This window comes from Sinocyclocheilus rhinocerous, unplaced genomic scaffold (genome assembly GCF_001515625.1).
Source record: "Sinocyclocheilus rhinocerous isolate Xijiao unplaced genomic scaffold, SAMN03320098_v1.1 scaffold344, whole genome shotgun sequence".
Classification (NCBI taxonomy): domain Eukaryota; kingdom Metazoa; phylum Chordata; class Actinopteri; order Cypriniformes; family Cyprinidae; genus Sinocyclocheilus; species Sinocyclocheilus rhinocerous.
This window is the reverse complement of record NW_015627959.1, coordinates 455837-469538: the sequence shown is the minus strand read 5'-3', so window position 1 is coordinate 469538 and position 13702 is coordinate 455837. Positions and strand designations below refer to the sequence as shown.

The window sequence follows — 13702 nt, the reverse complement described above, 5'->3', positions numbered from 1 at the left end:
AGGGCAGGCACCAGGTGAGCAAGCTAGTGAAACGTTGCACACGCAAAAGAGAAGGACTGCACACATCCAAAAACTTATTTTAAATGCAAAATTGATTTTAGTGCACTCTAAATACTTTTTTCTTACGAAACGAACATTTTCTCCACAAAACTCAGATCGCGCGTGTGCAACATGCACTTTTGTGCGCTCAAAATATGATCTTTCGTGCGCAGAATTGTGGCAGAGATCTAATCCTATATGAAACTGGCATCGTGCTTTTGAATGCACGATCGCTTTTAGTTTCACTTTCGAGAGATGAGGGCAGACGCACATTTTCAAGTTTCTCCAGAATTATTTGATTGGGTTCAAGGCCAGGCTCTGGTTGGGCCACTCAAGGACATTCACAGAGTTGTCTATAAGCCACTCTTGCTGTGTGCTTAGGGTCATTGTCCTTTTGGAAGGTGAACCTTCTGCCCAGTCTGAGGTTTTGAATGCTCTGGACTGGGTTTGCATTAAGGCTATCTCAATATTTTGGTGCAAGCTCTTCTACTCTGACGAGTTCCTCAGTCCCTGCCGCTGAAAAACAGCCCCACAGCATGAGGCTGCTACCAGCACACTTTACTTTTGGGATGGTACTCTGCAGGTGATAAGCAGTGCCTGGTTTCCTTCAAACATGATGGTTGGAACTTGGAATTGAGATTCATCCGACCAGATAATATTGTTTCTCACAGTCTGGGGTCCTTTAGGTGCTGTTTTGCAAATTCCACGTGTGTTTTCATGTGTCTTCACTGAGGAGAGGATTGAGTTTGGACCATTAAGGGTAACAGAGACTACATGCTTCTATGACCCTTCAATGAGGCAGATTTTTTTTCTGATCTCTTCCCCAGATGTGTGGTTTGACACAAACCTGTTTCTGAGCTCTACAGGCAGTTCTTTTGACATCAGGGCTTGGTTTTTGCTCTCATATGCATTATCAGCTGTTAGACCTTTTATTAAGACGTGTGCCTTTCCAAATCATACCCATTCAATTGAATTTGCCTGTAGACTTCGTCCGATGCCAATTTTGTAGACATCGCCCAACCCTAGTGTCCATTGTAAAACACTTGCCAGACATGCAACCTTACTGAAATGTGCTTGTGCAAAAAGCACTGTGGTTTCACTCATCGCATTGCTACTGAGCACTTCACATGCACTAACCCACCTGCAAATCTGAAAAATGTTTCTTGCTGTATTTCTTAATTCTATTGTTGTTTATTTATTTTTACCACATAATGAGTTTTCTATGCAAGACTGAATGTCCAGTACATTTAAATCCACACTATTCGATTCTATTCAGCGTCAAGATGCCAGTGGACAGAATGAGAATGCGCCCCTGGTTGGAGCAACAGATTGAGAGTGGGCAAATTCAAGGTCTTCACTGGCTCAATGAGGTAAAGGTAGAAATCTGCCATCAAATTCTAATTTATTTATTTTAAGTAGAGTATTTAAGAAGAGCCCTGCACGTGACATGCTGTGAAAATATATATGTATATATTTTTTTTTTAATTTATTTTTAATTTTTTTTAGGGCTGCACGATAAATCGCATGCGACATTTAATGCGCCTCTTGTCAGTAAAGTGGTTCTGTAATCAGCGGTAAATCTCCATCACGTGCGTGCTTTCACATGGAGCAGCATTTACTACACAGAGCCTTTGTTCACTGACAAGCTGCGCAAAACCACGTTCATATATGAACGGCCTCAAATACTCAGATGAGCAATGTGTTATGGTTGTTATCGTGGAATAACACATCTCGGAATGTTGCGACTGACCAATCAGAATCACGTATTTCAGAGATATATACATATCATACAAAATGTATATTATCATGGCCATGTTGTACTAATTCATTCCCTCATCTGGCCATGATTCACTAAACAAGGGAACGAATGAATAAGCCATGGGAACAAGTTCTTAATTTGCATGTCATGTGCACGGCTCAATAGTACAGAACTTTATATCTGTACAAGTTAAGTTTGAACATGTAACTTGTGTGGTAGTTTGTGTCTTTACCAATAACTTTGAAAATTAGCTTTTAAATTTGAGCGTGCTTGACATGTTACTCAACTCACTGAACATGAATTGGGTAATAGTACACTATCCAAATGTTTCCATTAACAGGAGAAAAAGATATTTCAGATACCGTGGATGCATGCAGCCAGACATGGATGGGATTTGGAAAAGGATGCACCTTTATTTATGAACTGGGCCATTCACACAGGTAGCTGTTGACAGAGCTGTTGCCCATTCTCTCTTGTATAAAGAATGAGGCTTTAAGGTGACTGATTTAAAGGTGAAAATGGTAATTTCTGCAATATGTCCTCTATGCATTAGAGTTTATTCCTCTTTTACATACAGCTTTTAACACATTTCTAGGGTGATTATTGTGTTGGTTCAACTGGTTTGTGACTCCATTTTGTTGTACGAGATTTTGATTCAGTTGTTACCCAATTATATTTCATACAGGAAAGTATCGCCCAGGTATTGACAAACCAGACCCTAAGACATGGAAAGCAAATTTCCGCTGTGCTATGAATTCTCTACCAGACATTGAGGAAGTGAAAGATAAAAGCATGAAGAAAGGAAACAATGCCTTCAGAATGTACAGAATGCTTTCCTCATATGAAAAGGCTGTTAAGAAAGGTAATTTCAGTCATTAATGAAACACAATACTATTTAGATAAAATCCCATGTCATTCCATAGCATTTTTGCTCATGTACATATTTAATGTAGATGTACATAGTTTTGTTTTGGTGTAGAAATTCTAACGATGACATTAGAATGCATATTGTCTTTTCAGGGAAGAAAAAGATGGACCTGGAGCAAAGAGCAAAAGTAGGATGCACGACTGTACACTCAAACAACAGTGCACATTTCTAAGTACAGCAAATAATCTCACACCTATGTTTGATTCCTTAGAGGGTTTTTCAGAAACGGAAAGCTGGCACTCCCAGAAAATATAAAATGACAAAAGAACAAAGTGAAGAGAACTTAATGGAAGAAACTACACCAGACAGCACTGTGCTATTTGCTGGTAAATAACCAAAACATGCACACAATCCCTTATTGCAATGAATGTTTGAATAAAAAAAGTGGTATTCAAAAACAAATGATGCTAAAACTCAGAACTAACTTTTATTTATAACTAACTTTTAACCAATTTTTAATCATCTGGTCTCAGTGTTATGTTTTCATGTAAAAGCAAACTTCTTTTTCTGAAATGTTTTGCTAAAACAGATCTTTAATGTAAATGCCAAATGGTTTCACATTTTATCACATTCATTATTCATACATTTTACTTAAAGGGATAGTTCACCCAAAAATGAAAATTTGATGTTTATCTACTTACCCCCAGGGCATCCAAGATGTAGGTGACTTTGTTTCTTCAGTAGAACACAAATGATGATTTTTAACATTTTCATTTTTGGGTGAACTATCCCTTTAAGGGTGGCTTAAAGGGATAGTTTACTCAAAAATAAAAATTGTCATAATTTACTCACCCTCACATTTTTTACAAACCTGTATGTGTTTCTTGTAAAAGAAGAAAAAATATGATATTTTAACGTATCTTGGTAACCAAACAGTTTCTGGTCCCAATTGACTTCCACAGTAATTTTTTCCCATACTAAGGAAGTTAGTAGGCACCAACAACTGTTTGGGTATTCACATTCTTCAGAATATCTTCTTTTATGTTCAGTAGTAGAAACAAACACATACAGGTTTGAAACAACTGGAGGATTACTAAATGACAGAATTTTTGGGTGAACTATCCCTTTACGTATCCAAATACTTTTTCAGTAATTTACTGCATATCGATTGGTATGCACTGAAGGACTTTAATAATACTACATCTAACATATATTAGCGCAAATGATTAAAATGTATTTTAGTAGAAATGTTAAAGATAAAGTCTAAATCATACATGCCTATTCATCAACACAGAGCAGGAGAGCTTCCCTGTGCCCATGTCATCTGAGAGGGAGATTGCTTTAGCTGAATTACCTGATGTGTGTGCAGTTGTTGAGGTGGCAACGGAGAATGAAGAACCTGCGTTTAGCTCCACTGATATGTGTCTGCCTCTCCAGGACTCCCATGTTTCATCCTACAGTGGTAGGTTTTTTTTTTTTGCATTCAGCTCTACTGTCTTTGTGTTGTATTCACCACTGGAATGATAAACTACATATTACTGCTACTATTACTGAATTATGTTATTGTTGGCCACAAACACAGCTGGATATAATTATGAATTTTATTCTCTATTTTGCCTCAACAGAGAGTGACACAGAGAGCACAAACAGCGAGGAAGACTTAGCACAGGTATGAATGTAAATGGGTAAAAAAAAATTCCAAGAAAGGATATCTTCCCTTTCATATTTTTATATACAATTTAGGCTCTTATATCTTATGAAATTGTGTTCTTGGTAACAGTCAGTTACAGCAAATACACTACAATTTAAAAGTTTGGTGTCAGTATGATTGTTTTAAAAAAAAATCATGAGGTAGCACTTTAAGGACAAACTAGTTGCTTAGTAGCGTGCATATTACTAGAATATTGGCTGTTTATTAGTACTTCTAAAGCACATATTAATGCCTTATTCTGCATGACCATATTTTAGATCCTTTAATCATACCCCATACCTAAACAACAACCATTATGACTATTAATTAGCAGCAAATTAGGAGTTTGAGCAAAAGTCATAATTAATAGTGAGAATTGGTCCCCAGACTAAAGTGAGACCAAACATGAATACTTTAATTTAGCAAGGATGCATTAAATTGATCACAAGTGACCGTATAGGCACTTTCTATTTAAAAAGAATCCTGAATAACATGCATCACAGTTTCCACAAAAATATGAAGCAGCACGATTGTTTTCAACATTGACAATAATAAATGATTCTTGAGAACCAAATCAGCATATTAGAATGATTTCTAAATCATCATGTGTAATGGCTGATGAAAGTTCAGCTTTGCCATCACAGAAATAAATTACATTTTATAATATATATAAAAAAGACTAATATTTCACAATGTTATTGTTTTTACTGTGTTTTTTATTAAAATAAATTCAGTGTTGATGAGCATAATATTAGAAACATTAAAAAAAATTGTACTGACCCCAAACCATTGAACAGTAGTGTACATAAACATTTCATTTTCAAGCCACAGCCAATTTGGAATTTTAATTTTTATTTAATTTTTGATTGTGCTAAGAGTGTTATTAACTTCCCCCTGCAGCTTCCCCAGGACTTGTCCTTAAAAGCTTCACAAAGATCATCATGTAATTCTGTGTTAAGGATCCCATCATCAGCTCAATCCTCACCAAACACATTTTTCACATCAACAAAAATCAATTTCAAAGTGACCAGCTGCAGAGAGGACTCGCCCCTAATTGCTTACAACACTCTTCCATGGTTTCCCTGCCTGTTTGGTTTCCAAAAAGTCACAGACATGCGACCCTCAAGCCCTGCCCCCTCACCAGATCTCACCAGCAGCCTGGCTTCTCAGGCAAGTGTGATAGCTAAAGCTGTGGACCTCTCTGTTGCAAAACACAAAACACTACAATGAAGACACTTGAAATGTACAACCCGCTGCTATTCAAATGATACATCTACACCCATAATTCAACATTAATCAAGTACTCTCAGGTGTAAGATTTCCCTCAAATATTATCCTGTGTCCGTGTTCCGCTTTTAAAACCAGAAGAGTTCCAAGCTATCTGAATCCGTTATACTACATATCGTTATATTTCTGAAATAGTTTGCAGCACACTACCTCATTCTCATAACTGCATTAAATTTGTAACTTGTAGAACTACCTCACGGATCACAGAAGTTGTCAGTGTAAGCTAGTAATGATGCAGCATTGGGAGAATACGCTTGTATTAATTTAGCATTGGAGTGACATTTCATACATGTTGACAGCAGATGTAATAAAACAATAAAGAACGAAATAGAACAGTTACTGGGGAATTTTTAAGGGGAATTTGTATGTGTCTTTCTACAGGGTACTGTAGCAATATTGAAATCACAGTGTTTGAAAGATATGATTAAGGTTTCAGTACATTTATATATGAAATTGTCATGTCTGAATGACATTTTTGTCACTCCAGAACAACTTATTGAACTGTCTGTCTGGAAACATTAAGTTTTTCTTGAGGTTCAGCTCTCCCATGTTAGTAGGGCTATAAATACTTGAATAGAAACACTCATTAGAGTCGTGTATTAACTTGTCAAACCGTTCTCATTTGTGTTCTGTATCACTCTTATTTTAAGGTAACGAGATTTTGCTATTGTTTTTGTATAAAGTATTTTTATACAACAGTCACTAATTTACATAATGAACAAATACAGTATGGAGATTAAAAAGCAAATATAAAAACAGGTTTATTGTAGTGTCAATGATTAAAAAATTACACAATACAAAATCTTTTCAACACTCATTTGTTGTATAATGTACATTAAAACAGTGGTTCAAAGTGTTAGTAGTGGTACTAGTTAAAAAGATGAATGTGGAGTAGAAAAGCAAATCACTTTTGTTGCTGCATCTAACCTTGATTTTACAATAGAGGGATGAGAAGTCAATGTTTTACAACTCAAGACTCCGTGTATGCAGTGGCCTAAATAAATTGTATTCTTGGTTTTCACCAATTGTGATTTTCATTCTTCACGTCATTTGTTTCGTCTATAAATTTCATTTGATTTATACAAAGCTAATGGTGTACAATTTCATGTTGTTAATGGCGCTACATTCATAACAAAAATGTGTACATCTATAACAAGCTTATTATGTTTCATGCTCAATTCCAATTATGTTTCACTGAATTGATAACTTAACACTGTTGCACAGCTAATATAAAACATCTCAATTAGATGTGACTTCAATTCTATATTATACACCGTTGTTTAAAAGCAATAGTTCACCCAAAAATGAAAAAAGAAAAAAAAAAGCGTTCTCCCCTCAAGCCACCCAAGATATAGACGAGTTTGTGTCTTCATCTGAACAAATTTGGAGAAATTTAGGATTACATGACTTGCTCACCAATGGATCCTCTGTGGTGAATGGGTGCTGTCGGAATCAGAGTCCAAACAGCTGATAAAAACATCACAAGAATCCACATGACTACAGTCCATCAATTAACATCTTGAGAGGTGAAAAGCTGCATGTTTGTAATAAACAAATCCATAAACAAGGCGTTTTCACTTCAAACCGTCGTTTCTGACAAAATACAAGTCTATTATCCATACTAACACTTCCGCCATTGAAAAAGTCCATCCCCTGCTGTCCTCACATTAAAATCTGTTTTTGACCGTTTTCACTTGTCAGTGCTTGATCAGTACATATTTCTCACCTGATTCAGATGAGATTACTTCACTGGTGAAAGCAATATTATAGATAGATGACTCGTATTTTAGCCGGAAACAACTGTTAAGTTAAAAACTGAATCAGGAGAGAAATGTGCACAGATCAAGCACCACTTACAAGCAAAACGTGTCAAAACCAGTTCTAAACAAATATGTCGGTGGATTTTGATGTGAGAGGACAACAGGAGATTACGGACTCATATTTTGGCCAGAAACGACCGTTTGAAATGAAAACGCCTTAATGGATTTGTTTAGAACAAACATCGATTTTCACATTACAAGACATTAATTGATAGACTGGTGAGCAAGTGATGTAATGCTAAATTTCTCCAAATCTGCTCCATCTTGGGTGGCCTGAGCGAGTACATTTTCAGCAAATTTTCATTTTTGGGTGAGATGAACTGTCTTTATTACAGTTTGTGACTTCTTTTGAAGTAAGATTGTATATTGTTGCACTTGATACTCTAAAAAACAAAAATAATAATAAATCACAGTTTTTTTTTCTGTAGAGGTTATACTTAGACCTGTGTACAGCCTGGCTTTTACCAAAATGAAGAAAGTGTTTAGAAAACCACTAGTAACTGAGGTTGTAAAAGTATGTCATCCCCTTTGAAATGGTGGGCAATCAATACCACCAGTCTGGATGATGTGAAGAAAAACGGTTTACTTCTCAAAGTACGGCAAATAAAAGAACTTGAATCCTCTACGTCCCCGAACTGCACAGCTTATATAGATCACGTGATAGACTGAAACAAAAAAGGGAAGAGCAACAGTTGTTTTGTTGTTTTTCTCAAGCATTTTTCTTTAAGCAATGCCGCCTGTTCAAGTCATTTACTTCCTCTGCATGAACAACTTCTCTTGACTGCACAGATAAGTTCACAATTCATAAAACTATATTATCTAAGGTCCAAAACCCACTACTGATATTCACAATGGCAAACCTGACTTATATATTAAGAACACATTAGATCTTACCACCGGGAATGAAGAGAAGAAATCCAGGAACAAAGAAAATTGCACTTGAAACACCTAAAAAAGGCATAAATACATGGGTTACATAATTATACAGGACAAAATTAGCATAAAACCAACTGTTGATTTAGATTATGTCTGAAGGTGGTGTTGTCTCTGTTTTTAAGGCATGCAGAGCACTTATATGCTATGATATGCTCCATTTATAATTAACTTAGAATTATAATTCTAAAGCAATCTTGCTCATGTTTCATAGTTATTTACAGCCAATGTGACAGGTCTTACCTGCGTGAGGGTTTAACTGTATGACAATGCCTGTAAAGATCAAAGCTGATAGGAAGGAGGAACAGGGAGGGGGAGATAGGAAGGGGAGAGATAATACAATAACTTAACAGCAGACAATTGCATTTGAATTTACCATCTATGCTCAAGAGTTGACAGCAAGGTAAACAAAGACAGCACTTTACAAGTCAAACAGAAACAGCAGTTCCCAGACACCTTCCTCCTGAGATCAGTAGTACTTGTTATGATCAAAAAACATCACAAAAGGTATGATAGTCTTACCAACTCCAGTGATTAAGAGGAGGAATGAGGCAAGAACGACTCGTCTGTTCTTCTTCACCAGCGGGTGAGACGTCCACCTGGGAACAATCCACACAGAACAAAGCACAAGGAAAGGAAAAGAATATCATAAACTATTTTAATTGACCCAACCAGAGTGATTTTGGTTAATATCAGCTTAAAATCTCATCCAGAAATATATAAACAAGGGGGTGGGTGTTACCCGCAGCAGTGAGCAGACAGCTGTGTGACTGAGCTGAGTGTGCTGAATGACCACTGAGAGCTGCAGTAGGACAGAGTAGCAGGATCACTGGAACACAGACAGACACCGGGCTTGACATCAGGCTTTGACAAGTAGGCCTACTTGTACATCAAATGCGAAGATAAATATTTTATTTCTTTAAGTTGGCTATTTAATGACTTGTTTATTTAGCAGTTGGTCACTTGTTATTCTCTCATGAACAATGTGCATCAAATTAAGATGCTGGACTAAGAATTTAGAATTACCTTAAGTGTAAAAAGAAACAAAACGTTCTATAAGATGCCATTTAAAATCTGCCATTTCTAACAACTACGGTGAATGACAATTAGAGTTTTACCACAGCAGCTACACAGATCAAAACTGGCATTTTTGCTAATGATTAACTAGGATAAACTTGGTTTAAACTTCTAAAGTTGGGGTCTGGGGGAGTAATTGTTCGCATGTTTCCATTAGCAGTAAGTTTTTTGCCATATCAGCTTCACAGACTATTTCTTACTCTGCTTGTTCAATCTGTCAACGATAATAACAACTAATCATAATAATAATGACAGTAGGAAATGTACATTACACTGACAAACTCATCATCAATGACAATTGCTGTTAATTGCATCTGAAGGTTTTAAATCTCAGGTGGAGATTTTAAATTCTGATTTGTTATAACATTAAGTGCTGCAACATAGCTTGAATTAAATTAAAACCCCAATAACCAAAATGGGAGTTAATTTTAAACTCAGGACGAATTTTAAATTCTGCTTAAAGGGATAGTTCACCCAAAAATGAAAATTAGCCAATGAATTACTCACCCTCAAGTCATCCTAGGTGTATATGACTTTCTTCTTTCAGATGAATCCAATCGGAGTTATATTAAAAATTGTCTTTGATCTTCAAAGCTGTTTAATGGCAGTCCTACGTCATCCGCCCAGAGCTACTTCCGTGTACAACAGTGAGCGCAAGCTAGATTCAATTGATTATTACGTTTTAAATATGGTTATTTTTCTTACAAAAACGCATCGATTCGCTACAGGAGGCCTTTATTCACCCCCCGCAGCCGTATGAAGCACTTTATACTATGGATGGATGTGCTTTATTTCACTTCTTTTGGTCTGATGAACTGCAAAACCCGCTGACTGCCATTAAACAGCTTGGAAGGTCAAAGACAATTTTTAATATAACTCCGACTGGATTCGTCTGAAAGAAGAAAGTCATATACACCTAGGATGACTTGAGGGTGAGTAATTCATTGGCTAATTTTCATTTTTGGGTGAACTAACCCTTTAATGAAACCCTTATTGGTGCAACCCATCCTTCATTTTGTACTATGCTGCTCAAATTATTTCATTCAATGTTCAATTAATTTCCTTGCTTAATGAGAATTTTCAAACCTGATTTTGAAGAAGTTATTGAAAGAAGAGTTCACAGTGCCACCTAAAGCATCTTCATTTTCCAGGTTCTGTGGGTGAACACAAACTAAAGTTAGTCATATCTGCCTCTAAAAGACTCTCTAAAAGAAAGCGACACTCGTGTAAACACCTGACCTGATATTTCAGATTACTGTGTTCAGGAGTGCCAGTGGGTCCAGAAGTTTGTGTTTTGGCAAAAGAAAGAGGTCCAAACATCATCTCTCCCCCGCCATCCTTCTCTCTCCCCTTCCATTCCCCCTCATCCTCTCCAGGCACCACATCTTCCTCCTCCCCCTCCAGGACGAACGCGTCATCAATTGTGAACTCTGTCCCCATTGCTACACGCCCTCAGATACTTGCTGTTTGTTAACTGGCAACCACTGTGAAGTTAATGAACATCTTAGTCTAGTTACTGTCCTCTATATTTTCATAATGCAGTATAGTGCATTGACTGCCCTATAACATTCCTTTATAATACACAGTAATGAATTTTACATTTTTCTCTCTAAATCACTTCGTCCCAACTGTAAGTATTACTAAAGAAGAGCAAACAACATTCCCTTCTTTAGATCAAAGCTGCTCATTATGGCTAAAGTACAGACCACTTCAAAGTGATTGGTCTACAAAATTTTATAAGTTCAAGGGAAAGTGTTTTATAAAGGCAGTTATGCAACAAATAACTTTTTGGTTTTGTCATTTTTTATGATTGCTGTTGTTGTTGTTGTTTATTTAATTTATTTATTACTGAAAAGTTAACAGATTTTAAAACTTTATCTTATGAGGCAGATTCAGATTCATATGTAGAATAAATGCCGAGTGTGACAGAGTAATTGCCCTGAGGAAGCATGTGACTGACACGCTCTTCCGCTTGTTCCTAACAACAGAATGTTCGCATCCACCCCAAAACAATCTACATCTTGCGTATTGTACAGGAGCTCGTTACATACGACACGTAATTTTAAGTGTGATACAATAATAGAATGTTTAAAACCTCGTATGTCATTAAAAATAACAGTTGTTTTGTTTTGAGGCAAAATGTCTACTGCTAATTTTACAAGTCTGCCTGAAAATTTAAAGAGTCGAACATCCCGTTATCAAGACCAACAATAGCGCAAAATTACAAAGGAAGAATCCTCTACTTACTGCCCATTAGTCTTGATCTTCGTCAGTTATTCATAGACCTGTCTGCCATGATCCTTAGATCACTTCCAAGGCATACAAAGTTAGTAAAGCTGTTTAAATGTATTATTTACTCGCCGGCGAAAAACTTCAACCCAAACTTTGCTAGTAACAGCTGCTTCTTTTTCGTGAGTTGAGTCTAAACACACAAAAGTAGCGGTTGTCTCTTCAGCGACACCCGGAGGACTGGAGGATTCAGCAATTACCCTCAAGAAAACATGGGGCATTTTGATACAGATGATACATGTATAGTTATAGTTTTTTTGTTATAATAATAACAATAATAAATTATAATTCCTTTAGTAATTATTAAAAATAATATAACTTATATAGTGCATGGTGAAAAGCAATTATTTAGACACTGGGCACAAGGGCATATTAGTTGCTTACAGTCCCAATGTGTTTCTGTCTGAGTGTGTATTTTGAAATGATGAGCGATCTTATCAAATTCTTCATAAATCCTTCATAAATACATTCTGGCATAATTGTCCCGTGAATTTAATTTTATGTAAGAAAGGATTTGTGTAAACAGAAATTTGCTATGTTCTTGTTTAAAGCCCAGTATAAGGTCCAGTGTCTTTTTCTTCAGTTCTAGCTAGACAGATATTTACCCTCCTTCCTTACAGTCTGTAACTGTATGTAATAGAAGGTGGTGTGCTTCTAATGCTAAATAAGTTTGTCACCTTTTTTCTGTCATTGCCCAGTACCATTCTACAATTAATGGCTGTCTCTCATTTGATTGCCCTAGTGATAAAACAAAGGTGTGGACATTTGTTCATCTCTCTTATAATCAAGATGAACTTGTATATAATTACATTTTCAGGCACCTTTCAGATATCTGTGAGGAGTAACCAACTGTTATGCTTTATGTAATATCACTAAAAAAGAATTCCACTGTCTTTAAAATATTTTATTTTCATGTTTTATCAAATATGAGGTTATAATGTATTTTATATATATATATATATATTTGTTTTTGGGGGGGGGGGGTTTTATTGCCTAGAATATTTATGTCGTGTACCATCTGAACCTCAGTGAGGTCATTGAGGTTCATAAAAATGTTTTATTTTCATCTGGGTTGAAAAAGGAAGCAAGTACAACGTGACAACAGTTTGACTGCATGCTGTTTGCAGTTAGATTGATCAATTTAACAGCGCAACTTAGAAATACTGAAAATATGGTAGTCATTAACGCTTTCCTACATTTTCCACCATAATGTGACTTTAAATGTCTCAAAAGTGTCACTTCGTCTGACCATTTTGAATAATATGATTCTGCTCGTTGATATTTGACAAATCTGATTCACTTCAGCACATTTGACTAATTTTAGACATAGGCATGTTGATTTGTAATCTAATGTCTTTTCTCTTAGTTGTTTTACGCTGTTTAGCCACTAGATGGTGGCAAGATACAACCTACAGAAACTTTTTTACGCTTGAATTTCCTTTCCTTTACTGCTGTCCAGTAAAACAGCACGCACCGGCAACTTATTTATTAGGGACGCCTTGCTAGTGCCGGGTTGGACGCTCTTTTGCTTTCAGAACTGCCTTATTCTTCGTGGCATAGATTCAGCAATGTGCTGGAAACATTCCTCAGATATTTTGGTCCATACTGACATGGTAGCATCACCAGGGCCATAGCTGCGGTTTGCAGGGACCCGGTGCAGGTTGTAGGCCCTGTTTGAAATTGTGTAAATAAGACAAATAAATAAACAGAACAAAGATCTGCACCACACGGATAAGCAGTTTTCGTTCAAATCAAATAAACGTAGAAAACGTATCCATGTGGTGCGGCTGACACAGACAAGTAGAACAGTATATGCAGTTTACCTTCAGTGGATACTCTCCAAAATGGCGCTACGGTGACACGGAGGAGACAAATTGTTGAATAAAGTCGTTATTTTTGTTTTCTTTGCGTACAAAAAGTATTCTCGTCGCTTCATAAAA

At 36.4% G+C, this 13702-nt stretch overlaps 2 protein-coding genes across 3 annotated transcripts in view; one reads left to right on the top strand and one right to left on the bottom strand.

The window, feature by feature from the left end:
- Positions 1 to 7066, top strand: part of LOC107737100 (interferon regulatory factor 2-like) — a 10018-nt gene extending 2952 nt beyond the window's left edge. The window contains exons 2-9 of the mRNA XM_016548515.1: positions 1316 to 1409; positions 2139 to 2238; positions 2484 to 2660; positions 2819 to 2853; positions 2938 to 3052; positions 3961 to 4128; positions 4292 to 4335; positions 5257 to 7066. Coding sequence (XP_016404001.1) covers positions 1323 to 1409; positions 2139 to 2238; positions 2484 to 2660; positions 2819 to 2853; positions 2938 to 3052; positions 3961 to 4128; positions 4292 to 4335; positions 5257 to 5586 — 1056 coding nt within the window. The 5' untranslated portion in view covers positions 1316 to 1322 and the 3' untranslated portion in view covers positions 5587 to 7066. The remainder of the gene's footprint in view (positions 1 to 1315; positions 1410 to 2138; positions 2239 to 2483; positions 2661 to 2818; positions 2854 to 2937; positions 3053 to 3960; positions 4129 to 4291; positions 4336 to 5256) is intronic.
- A 769-nt stretch (positions 7067 to 7835) lies between these two features.
- Positions 7836 to 13702, bottom strand: part of LOC107737124 (transmembrane protein 134-like) — an 8444-nt gene continuing 2577 nt past the window's right edge. Inside the window, exons 2-10 of one of the 2 annotated variants that reach the window (XM_016548560.1) lie at positions 13373 to 13432; positions 11721 to 11895; positions 10713 to 10957; positions 10560 to 10627; positions 9139 to 9225; positions 8919 to 8995; positions 8640 to 8684; positions 8358 to 8411; positions 7836 to 8128 (exon numbers count right to left, since the gene is read on the bottom strand). In XM_016548560.1, the coding sequence (XP_016404046.1) occupies positions 8046 to 8128; positions 8358 to 8411; positions 8640 to 8684; positions 8919 to 8995; positions 9139 to 9225; positions 10560 to 10627; positions 10713 to 10913 (615 nt within the window). In that variant the 5' untranslated portion in view covers positions 10914 to 10957; positions 11721 to 11895; positions 13373 to 13432 and the 3' untranslated portion in view covers positions 7836 to 8045. The remainder of the gene's footprint in view (positions 8129 to 8357; positions 8412 to 8639; positions 8685 to 8918; positions 8996 to 9138; positions 9226 to 10559; positions 10628 to 10712; positions 10958 to 11720; positions 11896 to 13372; positions 13433 to 13702) is intronic. The other variant, XM_016548561.1, reaches the window with a different exon arrangement.